Source organism: Podarcis gaigeae (genome assembly GCF_964106915.1).
Source record: "Podarcis gaigeae genome assembly, chromosome: 5".
NCBI classification, from domain to species: Eukaryota; Metazoa; Chordata; class Lepidosauria; order Squamata; family Lacertidae; genus Podarcis; species Podarcis gaigeae.
In genome coordinates, this window is record NC_139681.1 from 10376662 (window position 1) to 10391790 (window position 15129).

General features: G+C 40.0%; 1 protein-coding gene across 1 annotated transcript in view; it reads right to left on the minus strand.

Annotated features, from left to right (window-relative positions):
- CFAP99 (cilia and flagella associated protein 99) overlaps positions 1 to 15129 on the minus strand; it is a 38574-nt gene that overhangs the window by 17648 nt on the left and 5797 nt on the right. Inside the window, exons 4-12 of the mRNA XM_083738351.1 lie at positions 14911 to 15005; positions 13706 to 13818; positions 9423 to 9591; positions 7895 to 7975; positions 6645 to 6716; positions 5492 to 5545; positions 4939 to 5027; positions 2612 to 2816; positions 541 to 682 (exon numbers count right to left, since the gene is read on the minus strand). Coding sequence (XP_083594477.1) covers positions 541 to 682; positions 2612 to 2816; positions 4939 to 5027; positions 5492 to 5545; positions 6645 to 6716; positions 7895 to 7975; positions 9423 to 9591; positions 13706 to 13818; positions 14911 to 15005 — 1020 coding nt within the window. The remainder of the gene's footprint in view (positions 1 to 540; positions 683 to 2611; positions 2817 to 4938; positions 5028 to 5491; positions 5546 to 6644; positions 6717 to 7894; positions 7976 to 9422; positions 9592 to 13705; positions 13819 to 14910; positions 15006 to 15129) is intronic.

Below are 15129 nucleotides of genomic sequence, written 5' to 3' on the forward strand. Positions count from 1 at the left end.
GACTGGGTTTTTTTTTGGGGGGGGGGGTGTTATAGGATTATTGTTTTTATTCTGATTTTATATATTGTGACCTTTTTTGTGAACTGCCCTGAGACCTCCAGGTATAGGGTGGTATATAAATTCAATCAATCAATCAATATTAGAAGTATGATTGGCTGCCTCACGGGGGGGGGGGGGGTCAAGGACAAAGCACTGGAAGGAAACTATAGAAAGGATGCTATACTAATCTGCAAAGTCACAAGGTCTTGGCGAATCAGGACAAGCAAGCCATCATGTTTCCCATGCCAGCCTACACACAGTAGGCATATTTTAGGTGAATCCTTCAACAAAAGCAAATTTGTCACTTGGCTCTCAAATTCTGTGCACACATATTTATGGGTGGAATGTCTCAGGATTTCATATATCTCTCAACAGGAGCTTTTCAATAGCTATTTATAATACAGCACTTGAATCTCTCTCTATATATAGCAATGCTTTGCTGAGCAAATCAGAAGAAAATGTACCTTTTAAAAAGACACACAGATCTGGCGCTACTCGTACCTATTTGGTGCTTCTGTTTTTGGAGCTTCATTCGTGCTTGCTTCACATTTTTGCGTCCTTCCACCACTTGCTGCACCATTTTTTCCCTTTCCTTCCTTTCTTGAATGCGCCTTTCTGCAATTTGCTGGCTCATTTCCGCTTCCTAAACTCCAAGCAAAATTGAAGCCAGATAAATTAATTACAATGAAAGCTTCTTGCTTTATTTGTTTTTAAAAAAATCTTAAGCATGCATTTCTTAAATAAATAAATAAATAAATAAGCAAGCTTCCTTGACCTTAAAATGTTAAGCATTTTTTTAAAAAAATAATATTTATTACTTTTAAAACTTACAAGAAAGAAAAAAGAAGAAAAAAGACAAGAAGAAAAAACAAAAGAGAGAAAAACAAAGACAAGACAATACAATACAATATAAACAGTACAAAACACAACCTTAACACACTAAATTAAACAAAACAAAACAACATTTTTAAAAAAACATACATCATACCATTTCATTACTCTATCTTTCAGTCCCTTGTTTCATCGACCTCCTCTCACCTCCCTTTTTGTATTCCACTTCTATTAATTGTTTCATCAAATCCTTTCCATCTTTCTCTATTTTTTGTCATATAAATATCTTAACATATTTTTAACCTTATTTTCCATTAATGCTAAAGTACTTATTTATACTTAACTCCTTATAACATTTCTACTAAAGCCATAAAAATTCATTCCAACAATTTTTCTAACACTCATTAATTATACAGTATTTCTATATATAAACTTTAAACTTTTCCAGTCTTCTTCCACCATCTCTTCTCCCTGGTCTCGGATTCTGCCAGTCATTTCCGTCAATTCCATATAGTTCATCAACCTGGAGATCGTCTGTCCGAGGCTCTTAATGCTTTTCCAAGTCCCTTCTGCAGGTCTTCTTCATATTCTTTAATGCTGAAGAGCAGGTCTCGGGGAGACTCCAACCTAACAATGCTTTTATTCCTTCTCGACAGGTCAACCAACTCTCCATAGTTAAAACCAAGGTCCATATAATATTTCAAGACATGTTTCAAAGTTCCTCCAAATCCAAAGGCCCCCACAACTCCAATCACCTCCTGACCCAAATCCAGGACCCAAAGGTCAGTAAATCCCTGCATAGAAGGGTCTATCCAACTTTCCTTCTCCAGTCCAAGCAGGGCTCCGATCCTCAAAATCTGACCTTTTTCTATATTCAATCATAAAAGGCCTCAACTTATAGTCCTCGATTTGCCTCTGGAAAAATGCTAAGCATTCTTTACTCTTTCAAATCTGAACGAAAGCCCTAAACCTGAGATTGTTAGAGCTACAGATAAAGAAACAAACCTGATTTTAATCATTTCCCTACACCTGGCTGAAGATTACCTGGGTCAAACTGTTGCAGCAAAATCGGCAAAGATTACTGTTGTACCTTAAAGGCTAACAACTTTATTATGACATTCTTGGATCTCCTTCGTCCATTTCTTTAATTCTGATACCGGTATTGTTTCTGAGGCTGTAGACTGCATCATGTTCTACAAGGTAGCCGCTGAGTGGCAAATGATGCTCGATATTGATATTGATTATTGATATGCGCTTTATTGATTGGGCATGATGGCAGATGCACTCCTTGTAAAACTAAGCTTGTGTGATGTCCCCCCACTGCCTCACAAACAGTACTGACATCAACATTAAAAAGGCAGATAAAGGAAGTTGGTCCAACATGGTGTAGAAATTTTCCACAAATCTTAATTGAACAATTTATATATCCATATTTCTCCCCTCCCCCCTCTTTGGCTTCCCCCGTATTTCCGTATAGATTTATTAAACAAATTCTGTACCCTGCTGGTTTTACCTCTTATATAGTTGCGAAAGTTTAGTCAAAACCTGCCAATGGGTCCAAATTTTTATACTGTCTTTTAATATAGTTTATAGATGGTTCCCACTCCTTTTTGAAATCGATGTTGTCTCTCAATATGGACTTTGCCTCTTCTGCACACCCTCTCCCTCATTTTGCCACTGAACATACCCATACACAGGAGTTGCGGCAAGATAAAATACGAACAGTATATTAATAGAGTACCTCTTCCCTCTTCCGCTCAGCTTTTCTATGGTTTTCCAGAATGCGATTCTGACGTGCAAGAATGGCCTCCTCGTGGCTTAGCTGTCCTTGCAGCCTCTTACATTCTGCTTCTGCCAGCTTTTGGTTCAACTCTCTCTCATACATTTCTTTTTGCCAATCCAGAAATTCAGAAGGATCCCGAGCCCCTCGTAAAAGCTGTTCAATCCTGTAAGAAAAAGAAAACAAGCTGCTCTGAGGAACTGAACAGAGTAGAGCTGTCAAGGTGAACATGGCATTACATAGCAACATAGTAAGTGAGTTTAAATGAGGCAAAAAAATTAAAATTAAAATCAGGGTGCCTGAACTGGTCTGTGGCTACCTTGGGAAGATTTTGGGACTATGGTAAAGAACTCACTGAAAACATTACCTCAGAGTTCACGAGTAGTGAAAATAAAAAACCCATTCATAAATTTATAGTACCGTATTTTTTGCTCCATAAGACGCACCTGACCATAAGACGCACATAGTTTTTAGAGCAGGAAAACAAGAAAAAATATTCTAAACGAAACAGTGGATGTATGATTTTTTGGGTGCAGGCTGTAGCCATGGACATGCTATGTGATCTGATGGTGATTTTGGGGTGACCCAATGTAAAAATCCTGAGGATCCATGGGCTTTTACCTCCCCTCTCCCTGGCAGCCTCCGCTAGCGTCCCTTATCTCTCTCCCGATCCCACCGATCACCTGCTTCCTTTCAACACTCCCTTCCCTCTTGTTTGCCTTAGTGTCTTTTCCTTAGCTGGAGCAGTTTTTTGCTCCTCCTTTTCTTCTAATTTCTCTCCTCATTGATTTAGTCTTCCTGTTTCCGCTCTTTGCATGTTTGCTGTTTTTGCCTCCCCCCTCCCAGGCAGCCTCCTTTATTGCTAGTATCCCTTATCTCCCTCCCCAATTGCTTGCTGATTAGTGGCTTTGTTTCCACACCCACTTCCCTCTTTTTTTTAAAAAAAAAGCATGATCTGCTTTTTGCCCCTGGGCAATTCGGCTCCAGGGACCACACATTCACTCCATAAGATGCACAGACATTTCCCCTCACTTTTTAGGAAGAAAAAAGTGTGTCTTATGGAGCGAAAAATACGGTAATTGCTACAAGGTCTCTGTTGTCCGATAATGAAGTCTTTGCTTCAGTTAGTTTTTATTTCATTCATCTAATGAAGCATTCGGTTTTCAGCAGTGGTTAGCTCCTAAGTAGGGCAGGAACAATTGCATTCACATGTTCTTTGTCTCCAGTAGCCAGTCCACAGGTATCCCACTTCTGTACATGTGTCTATTCTGCAAATATTTGATAGAGCTTTCCTCCATAAATGTCCCTAACTAATCCCTTTTTTTAAAGCTGTCTAGGTTCCTGGTCACCACCAATCTTCCACTAGTGAATTCCAGGTATTGCTTGAAATCATTCCTTTTGCCTGTCCTCAACCTACACTCACCAGCCCTACTGAAGAGGCTCCTCATGAGGCCGGAGGAACATCGCCCGGCTAATGTTTTATTGATTTATTGATTTAATATGCTGTAAAATGCTTTGAGATTTTTATTAAAAATATAAAGCGGTTAATAATAATAATAATAATAATAATAATAATAATTTATTTATACCCCACCCATCTGGCTGAGTTTCCCCAGCCACTCTGGGAGGCTCCCAATCAAGTATTAAAAACAATACAGCGTTAGAAATTAAAAAATAATAAACATACTGTCAGTCAATGTCATTTGTCTGGAATTTGTAATACTGTACTATGAAAGAGAGAACTTTCTATTATCTCTATAATTTTATACAGATAATTATATAAACTTCTATCAAGTCATGGCTGCGTATACCTATTTAACTTTGTTTTGGAAAATAAATGATTGTATTTCAGCAGTGTGATCATGGGGTACAGTGATTTGAAATATTGATTTGTTTTGTACTGCATTACCAGTAAAGCACTATTTAAGAGGCCTGCATTGCAGTCCTTCACCACCCCAAATTTGGGCTGGACTGTAGAGAACTGTATGGCATATTTTTAGTATGCCTTCTCCTCAAGCAGGGCTCTGGCCTTGTCATTACCTGAACAAGTAACAAGCTTCTGATGAGCTGGCTTCTGGAACCTTTCATGAAGGTTTGGAAAAGAAGCGAATAATTATATTAAGAACAACTGATTAATTCACTTTGATGCAATGCTGAGATTCCAGAATTACAGGGGTGTGGACTACATGACCCTTGAGGTACCGTCCAACTCTACAATTCTATGATTCTGTGACATCTTTCAGTTAATGCATATTCACAAACAGAAGCAGACAAGGAGTAAAAAGTACCTATTAAGCTCCTGCTCCACTTTTCGTTGGTAAAGGACACCTTCTCTTAAGATTGCTGTTGTGTTTAGTTTCACAGGTACGTTGTCAATCTGCCAGGAAATTTAGCACATAAATAAGAGAATTACAAAAAGCAATATAAAAAGAATTACAAAAGCAGTAACGAATCTTGGAATGATTTAAATATAATAAAGGCAGTTTAGAAAAGCTTTAATAAATGGTGCTGAAAGTTTGAATCCACAGCTGATATTCAGCCAATAAAACCAGCCAATAAAATTCTAAAGAATTTTTTAAGGACTTCAAATGGTTAATGTAATACCTTAATTTGTAATCTGAACACTTCAACATCCCCCATGTATTACACTGAGCTAAAGGTATGATGGACAAGGAAAATATCATTAAAACTGGGATTCGTACCTAACTAAGATATTTAATTATTAAAGAGAGATGTGTGCTCAATTGCAGAACTATTAACTTTTATACCAAATCTGAAATTTTACCTCTTATTTCCTGCTGGTTGGAACATCAGGATAACATAATCAAACAAGTTGCTCACCTCTCCTTGGATCTTCTGAGCTTGAAAGGTCTCCGGAACAGTCTGAATTATACCCTAAAAATATAATATAATATAAATATAATAATTATTTCACTTAGTGGTATATTCCCTCTGAATACGAAAAGTAAGTATTTATTTATTTTACGTAAGTTCTATCACACATATTCTCCATAAATTTATGTCCCGATGGTAACTAACAGAGTAGTAAGAAAAATAACACTGATGCTACTAATACTATACTATACTAATATAGCAAGTTCAAAAGAACTAAAGCACTGGCAGCCCACTCAAATGTTTAATAGACAGCAAAATCACACCGTGGTAAGTTTAAAATGGTAACACCAGCAGTTCTTGAAAGCCTGGGGAAACAAATGCTTTTGCCTGGTGCCTAAATGATAGCTTGAAAATGTGGCAGCAGATAGATCAGGAAGGGTAAGAAAGAAACCCTAGCTGGAGAAGCAAAGTGCCCCATCTTCCTCCCCCCAGAAAGCCTTCAATTTGCTTACTTAGGGTTATGACAGGATGGGGAATGTGTGGTAGGTTACATTATTTATGTAATGTTTGCAGCAACCCAATAAGGTGGCCCAGAGTTATATCCTCCCCCCCACTATTACAGGCCAAGGAGGTGGGATTAAGGCTGGGGTAGAAATGTCTTGCCTAGGCCACTTAGTGAGCTTGTGGCCCCAATGAGATGTGTAGTAGGAACTAACTGGCTCATAGCTGCAATCCAAGTAAGCAGTGGCGTAGCGTGGGGGGTGCAGGGGGGGCCGGCCGCACTGGGCGCAACATCTGGGGGTTAGCTTTAGGGGGCGCAAATCCACGGGTTAGGGGGTGCAAATCCACGGGTTAGGGGGCGCAAATCCATGGGTTAGGGGGCACAAATCCACGGGTTAGGGGGTGCAAATTACTTGCCTTGCCCCGGGTGCTGACAACCCACGCTACGCCACTGCAAGTAAGGATTACACCGTATGTCATTCTTCTATACTAGTTGTGTTGTTTTAATAGTCAATACAAAAACTGCAGTTCAATATTATGATCTCAACAAGGAAATCTCAATAAAATGATTGATCCTAACATCCCAATACAGTACTAGAGGCAGACTTATTATTCATTCCCACACTACTGAATATGTATTCATGCTGATTTTACTTACAGCACCACAGTGACATCCAGGTTTGGGGGCTGCACAGGAGAACTGGTTAACATTTGCTTCCAGCAGCAGTTCCTAAAGGGGACACAATAATTTTAGTAACATGATACCTTTCCCCACTTTGTGCAGTGGGGGTGCAGCGAGTATAGAAAGAGAAGATGAAGTTAAAGTGGATGTTCGGCTCTGTGAAAACATCAATGAAGATATTAATGGTAAGCTAGGGATGAAAAGGTTTAACAGTTTGTGGGGAGAGTAGATCAAATGCATCCAGGGTAGAGGACTGGGATGAATTGAAGATGCAAAGTAGAGTGTCTAAAGGTCCCCTGAGATATCATTTTTATTGCAAATCCATGGTTATTTGTGCATGCCCCCTGCCCTGCCATTGTCGCTGGTGCGGCGCGCCCCCGGATGGGCACCCAATAGGGTGAGAGTGCAGGGGCGTGGTTTAGCTGCTCAAATGCGGCCGCGCCAGTTCTCCCTGCCATTGCACTCCGATTTCCCTCGAGTCACTCACCCACCACTCCCTTTAGGGCGTAGCTTCTCGCTTGACCTTGCTATGGACCCACGGTTGGTCACCCTGGTTTCCTAGGGGGCCTGGTAGTTTTTTTCCAATTGGCAAATTGGCACCGGCCTCTTGGTTTTTTTCGCCTACCTCGTAGCAATCGTCACAACTTTCTTGGTATTTGGCGGTTAGGCATTGGAATGTGTTGATGGTGTGTGGAAGGGCAAGGTGTGGCCATTGCCTACCCCTTCACTTATGGGTATTCCGTTAAAGGAATCCGGCAGTTGTGGATCCTGTCTGATGCCCTGTGGTGCGGGGGGCAATGGCACAACCCCCGGTGACATCAGGGGAGAGCTTATAGTTGTATTTGCATCAACAGACTCCCCCTACTGGTCGTTAACCCTCTTCAGACTCACCCCTCTCCGAGTGGGTGGAGTCATATTTGTGGTTTTCCAATGCCTAAGCCAATACCTCTCACATGCTGTAATCAATATTGTTGTGGCCTTTTCTAGCGCATTAACCTTATATATTGTGTCCACGTGTCTCTATTATTCCCAAGCGGGGGTCGGGTCCTCGATTCACAAGTGGTTTTCCAACTGCCCCACTCTTTTCTGCTCTTCGCCGCTGAATTGGAGCAAATGTCAAGCCACAGAAAACCTGCTTGACGTTCAGTTTCCCCTGAAGGAAAGTGGTAGGGCAAGCAGTGCAGACAAGCCCTAAATAGATTATAAAGAGACAATACTGAACTTGCCTCTGCTTTGCGACGATTCTTCAGTTTAATTCCTTCTAGCTGCTGCTTCAGTTTTTGGGGTTTATAAGTACTTTTAGGAACCTAGGCACACAGAAGCAATAATTTAGAGTTAGAAAGTACTAGGTAACAAAGAGGTCTGGAAGGATTTGAATAACATATATTTCAACAGTTTGTTTTAGAACTAAAGAAAAGCCCTGCTGATTTAGACTAAAGGCATATCTAGTCCAGCATCCTGTTTTTGACAATGCCTAACCAATTTCTTCTGGGAAGCCCACAAGCAAAGCGTGAGCACATTAAGTACCACTTTCCCATTGCTTGCCAGCAACTAGTATTCATTGGCAGGGTGGATTTGATTTAAATCAAATTTATTTAAATCACGGTTTAAATCACTAGTCAGTAAGACTTGATTTAAATCATTTTTTTACAGAAAGACTCATTCTTGCTGGTATCATCTTAATACTTACAACCAGATGAAGGTTGCATTTTTGGAATAATAATTTTTCAGAGTAGTTTTTACAGTTATATCAAAAATTACTGATTTGGTTATACTATGAGAAATACATAGACATATAATTAGGAAATTATTGTGAGGAAATTTATTGAACTAAAACAATAACATTATAGCATATGTATCCATATTTGTTAACTGATGTGGTTAAACAATTTTTAAAAAAACTTAGACTGAGTTTTAGCACACATGAAAAACTTAAAATGAATCCTTATTTCCTGATGAATAGCCTTTGGACTGTAATGTAACTTAAATGGATAACTATCTTTAGAAAGATTTTTCCCTCAAAAGCATTTTATTTTAAAAATCCAATTTAAATTTTTTAAAAATCCAATTTAAATTTTAAAAAACAATATATATATATATGACGAGTGAGACCTCGTCGAAACGTCGCCTAGACACCCCAACTTTTACACGGGAAGACACCCGAGGACACCAAAACCTGCATTCCTGTACCCGTGAAAATCTACGAAAGCAAATATATATATATATATATATATTCATTGATTTTTATCCACCCTGTTCAGTGGCATATTGTCTTTGAATCTACTACAGTTTCCATATAGTCATTGTGACAAGTAGACATTGAGAGCTCCATGATCATTCATGGATTTGTTTAATCTTTTTTTAAAGCTGTGGCCACCAGCACATCTGGTATACTTTCTTTTCTGGATCTACTTCCAGTCCCAATTATAGTATTATGAGAAAGTATAGGTGCTGGGTATCGCCCAACTTTGGGGGCACCTGCCATGTACACATATGGCCCAGGGAGGCCCAATAGGGTCTGCCACAGGGAGACCCACTGGGGTCCACCACAGCTGTAGGTAGCTCTGGCAAGGCCCAATGGCCCAATGATACTGCCCTACAGAAAAACAAGATTTTTATAGGATTTATCTTCAATAATTAATACGTAGCGCTTTCTTCAACTGAGGCTTGCCTTTTAGAGTCTGTTAATTTATTTAGGGTTCAGATATTATCAGAAATCAGACAAACTTTCTTTGGTAAAAAAGCAGCACTCACAGGCTTCGTTTTTTCTACTGGTGGAATTAGCTCAGGAACCATAATAGCTCGTGGATTAGGGACTGTCAAGTTAAACGCCTTTGGTTCAGTTGTCTTTGACGCTGTAGCAGTGCATTTAATTGATTTGTCATCAAGCTGATCAATCAGTTGTTTCATTTTGGGCTGCCATCTTCAAAAAAAAAGAATATATAACCTTATTTTCATTTTTTATCTTATATTCTTTTCTAACAGACTATGGAAGGGAGGAATCACAGTTCAGTGGGAAGTACATTTTTTGTATGTAGAAGTTTCCAGGTTAAATTCCTGGAACCTCCAGTTAAAAGAATCAGGTCATGTGAAACACTTCTGCCTTGAGAGCTGAAGCCATCTAACTGAGTTAGGTGGAGAAACAGTCTGACATGGTTAAAATCAAGTCCCTTTATGCCTGTTAACTTTGGTAAATATAAACTCTATACAGTTTTCCCCAATGCCTTTTAAAATTTTATTTACCCTGTCCTTTAAGTTGAGGATAGTATAAACATTAATATAGAATGTCTTCCAGTTTTATGAAATCCATGACAATATCATATGTGGCCTGAATGACCCAATTTGTAGTAAATTTTTGGGAAGTACAGTTTCAAGTATTCGATGTTGAGATCCACATTTCCTCAACATACCATTTCCAATGGAATGCACCAATTGGACTCTGGGAAGTACCTGTGATGCTATACTACCCAACAGCAAGATAGTGAGGTCTTCCTGCTACCCATCAGAGAATCCAGCAGGCCGTATAAAGGGCAGCCTCATCTTGTAACATCTATTGGAAGATATCTTCTCTCAACACCAAAAAGCACCAATCTGAAGCTGCTAATCTTTTTTAAAATGTACAAACAAGAATACACACCACTCAGTCACTTCTTAATTATTTTAAGGTAGGAAAGTACAAGAGACAACCCACTGCTCCCCTCCCCTCAAATACATAAAACAAATATGAATTTAAGAGTTTTAGTTGGCCTAAAGAAGGAAGGGTTTGCCCTCCATAATATGGATTACAGAGAAAAGTGAATCCCTTTTACTTTCCCCATAACAACCCCTGGACCTATATGTCTGCCATTTGGGAGGTTTAATACACTTTGGGGGGGGGGGGGACTCCTGTGCCTTAAAAAAACATCTAATTCTGCCCAAAGGGGAGCAAGTTATAACTAAATTCCCTAGAAGAGTGAACCCAGAAGCACAGAGCTGAATTTTATACGGAGTAGCTTGGAATCTAAATTACAAATCAAAATGGACAGAGTGAGTCAAAAACATATTGGATTGTTATTATTGTTTAAAACACAGATACAAGATAAATCTGCCTGTACGTCTAAAACAACACTTAGCTAGAGGATCCGATAGTCTGACGTGGTATAAGGCAGCTTCCCCTGTTCCTAAGAACTTTAATAACAAGAGGTTTACAGAGAAAAGGTCATGCAGCACTGAACTGATGCGGAAACCACAGTGCCTCAGACACTTCCTGTATGGCAAAGCAAGATGGCCAATGCACTATAGTTACTTAGGCTGCTTTCCTAGGCACACTTACCTGGGAGTAAGCTCTATGGAACACAGTTACTAAATAAATAAATATGCATAGGTTTGCACTGTTCACAACTTCAATGTTCAAGGTTTCTGCTTCTGCTTGTTTTGGGTCACTAATAAAGTCCCATATTTACGTTTTATTCTGAATAACTTTTGTTTTCCTTGCTTATTATTAGTTATTGTTATTGTTATTGTTATTACGCATTACATTTGTTAGTTGCTATACACAAAGGTTTAAAAGCAAGTTAAAGAGATAGAATACAAATCAGATAAAATCCATTAAAAGCCAGAAAATGTAAAAACAAAACAAAATATGAATTCCTAAAAATGCTCAACAACACAGAGGTAGCCAAGGCAGCTTCCATGGCAAAACCAGGGCTGAATTCTGATTGAAATGGAGCTTAAAAAATCAGTTACATCCAAGAAAGCCTGGAGCTAGTTAGTGACCACCCACTCAAAAATCCTGCCCAGGAAATGGACAATATTAATTTAAATTTATGGATTTAGAAGGCATGTCCTTACCACTGCTGCCTTTACTTTATTTACTTTGAGCATTTGTACCTGCTCTTCAGCCAAAAAGGCTCCCAGGAGGTGCCTGATGGAGCTGGGCCTCCAGCAAAGCGGATTCAATGAACCCTGCTTCCTAGCTCTCTTAGACACAAAAGGACCATTTTCTATAGGCTCCCTGACCCAAACCTCCTTGCTAGCTTTTATCAGCCATAAAGGGCAAGGAGCCACAGTTTCCCATACTGGTCCAAGTTCCTTGTCCTTGAGTCACCACTACTGAAATTTTGGCAACAAAACAGGACTAGACTGCACTCTAGAGACTTCTTGAGATTCACTTGTGATGATAACCTAATCAAAGTCATGATGGGTCCAAGTAATTTTATCTTCAAAATGTTTTTCAAACAAGTCAAAGCAGGCCACTGTCTGTTCCACCTGCCGTAATGTAAAATGCCTCATTACTACCTAGAAAAACTCCACTGGGTGGCATAATGAAAATGCAATGGAAACAGCTAAGTTCTTCTTCACTGTCTTCACTAACAATGAGGAGGCTCGTTCGTCTTGAGTTTTCATCCACTTGCATTCAAGCCACTGCCCAGCTTGTTTCATTGCCCTAAACTTTGGAATAAAACAAGCAGGCAAGTCAGAAAGGGTGCCTAAGGATGAATATGGCAGTGGCCTAGGTCAGCTGTATATTCCATGGGTCAACCTGGGATTTGACAGGACTGCCAGTCACATCAGATGGAAAATCCTACAGAGCTGTCTGGAAACCAACTGCCTCTATTAACCTCCGAGGGTAGATAATTCTATCAGGGCCTCCACGTCTGAGGAGGGGGGAAATGCCTGAAGCAATAATAATAATAATAATAATAATAATAATATAATTTATTATTTATACTCTGCCCATCTGGCTCGGTTTCCCCAGCCACTCTGGGCAGCTTCCAACAAAGATTAAAAATACATTAAAACATCAGTCATTAAAAACTTCCCTAAATCTCAGCAGGATGTGATCTTCCCTGTTGCATTTTCAGATCATCCTCTTTCTACCTGGTTGAGAAAATCAGATGAGGGCTGAGGACCATAGCTGTCAACTTACAGATTTGAAAATAAGGGACCAGCAGCTTCGAAAATAAGGGATCAGCAGCCAGAATAAGGGATTTTCTGGTCACAGGTATGTTCAGCTTCTGAGCCCCTCCGAACCAAAGGCAGAAAGCCCAGCCAGCAGCCAAACGAAGCCTCAAGCAGTGGTTCCCTCAGCGCAGCAACCCGGCAAAGGGGATGCAGCAAGGAAAACCACCGTCGCCTCTCCGCTGGGAAGCGCTGAGCAAAGGCGAGTCCCCAGGCAACACGGCCAATTTGATCGGCACAAGGCATGCAAGCCCCACCCCCCAGTCGTTCTTAGACTCCTTATTGGGTGAGCAATGCAGCCAAGCAACACAGTTGGAGCCTCCCTCCTCCCTGGCTGGCAGGGAGGGAGGGGGAGGAGCTGCTTGCTTTGAAACCCGGGACATTTAAGGGACATCATCAATCCGGGACAGCAGCGTTACACGGCGCTGGGATAAGGGAGTTTCCCGCCAAAGAAGGGACGGTTGACAACTATGCTGAGGACTGCCACATGATATTGGGACAGACCCATGGTTGTTATGGTGGCCATGAAATTCTGAGACACCTCATATTTAGTGGACTAGGCATGTATGTTGAAGTTCTCCAGAACCAACAGTCTGGGAGTCTCAAGACCACATCTGAGACCACCTCTGTTGGCTCAGGCAGGAAGACAACTGGACACCAGGGCAGGTGGTAAACCGACAGAATCCCTAATCTGTCCTGACTTCCCAGTACAGACACACTAGATCCCAACTTAAGCAGACTGGAAGACTGGAAAAGAGATAGAATTCCTACAGACTACAGCCCCACCCTGCTCCTCAAATCTGCCCTGATGATGCATCAAGTGCCCAGGTAAGACCAATTCCACCCTCTTTGCTTACCCAAGTCTTGGTAATACAAACAGTTCAGCCTCCTCACAAATAAATATATAAATTATAAACTAACCATGGTGAACTGGATTTTTTGGGACGCAAATGATGCTTAAGATAATCGAATTATCATTCATTTATTAACAGACACAAACTGCAATCCTATGCCGCTTTCTGGGAGTAATCACCATCAGACATAATGAGACTCACTTCTGATTTAACACGAATGGGACTGTACTGATTATTGCTTACCTTAGCAATGGTTCGATCCAGTTTTCTTTTACATAGGCAGAATCATATATCTGGTTCCATTCATCTTTTATCCATGTGTGCAAATTTACAACATCGAAAAAAAATCTAAGGAACTAAAAAGAATTTGCTTTAGTTAAGGAATTAAAATCAGAGAAAACCCAGTAGCCGCCTTAAACACTGGGTCAGATATTGTACTTTGTTTGTCCTAATAACTGCATCCAGTGCTTTTTTCGGGGGGGGGGGACGCAGGTGTATGCGTACCCCTAAACATTTTGTGAATCTAAGTTTGGCCTCATTGAGGGACAGTATCTCAATATGAGTAGGAAAATGAGAGTACCCCTAAACATTTGTTTAGAAAAAAAGCACTGACTACATCCAGTCCACATCCGTTCCTATGTCTATTTGAATTCTGTTGAGATTACTGAATATCCTGCAACCACAGGGTTAGATTGAGAGTTATCAGGGGTGGGGGGTTATTGGGTTGTTGTTTTTATTTTGATTGTGTACTTTGTGGTTTTCTATTCTGATTTTATCCTGTGAACCACCCTGAGACCTGAGGGTATTGGGCAATATATTAAACAAATAATTAAATATCTAGAAGTTGAGAGGCAATTTTACCTGATTTCTACTTCTTCCTGCAGTCCCCTGTGTAATAGAAATCTGTTTCCCTAGACTGGGAGAAAGTACAGAGCAATATGCGAGGAGGCAGGGGAAGGTTGCAGGGAGAACTGAAAATAACAGTCTTCACTGGATCTCAGTGCCTTCTGTGAATGGAAGAAACCCTTCCTTTTGTGGACAGACAACTTTGGTTCCAACCCATCTGGTAAAGAATCATAGAACTGTAGAGTTGGAAGGGATCCCAAGCATCATCTAGTGATTCTAGTCCAACCCTCTGCAATGCAGCAATCTGAACAGTCTCCCATCCAATTTGAAACCATAAGAGAACCCTGCTTAGCTTTGCAAATGTGATAGCAGTTTTATTGCTGCACCACTAGGAGGGGTAGCTTACCATTTACTGAGGCATATAGGATAATTATATGGTGGACAACCTTTGTCTAGTTGATTGACAATGAAACTTCTTCATTATTGATATCCAGATATGTAATTTAATATATTATTGGGGGGAACCAGTTAACCCATAATGGATAATAAAAATGTTGGTTTTTTAAAAATAATAATTGCTTAACTACATCAGTTTTATTTACCTTACATATTTTAACAGGATCTGCTGCCTTAACCATTCTTGAGAACTGCTGAAGTCCAAGTTCATCCAATTGAAAAGTGGCCAAATAACAAACAACTATCAGAAACAAAATAGATTTGTATTTTATAGATGAATATGGATAATGATACAAAATTGATAACTTTACTACTGGACTAGTGCAAATTTAGTATATAGAAGGGTTATCAAATTTTTGATCCCC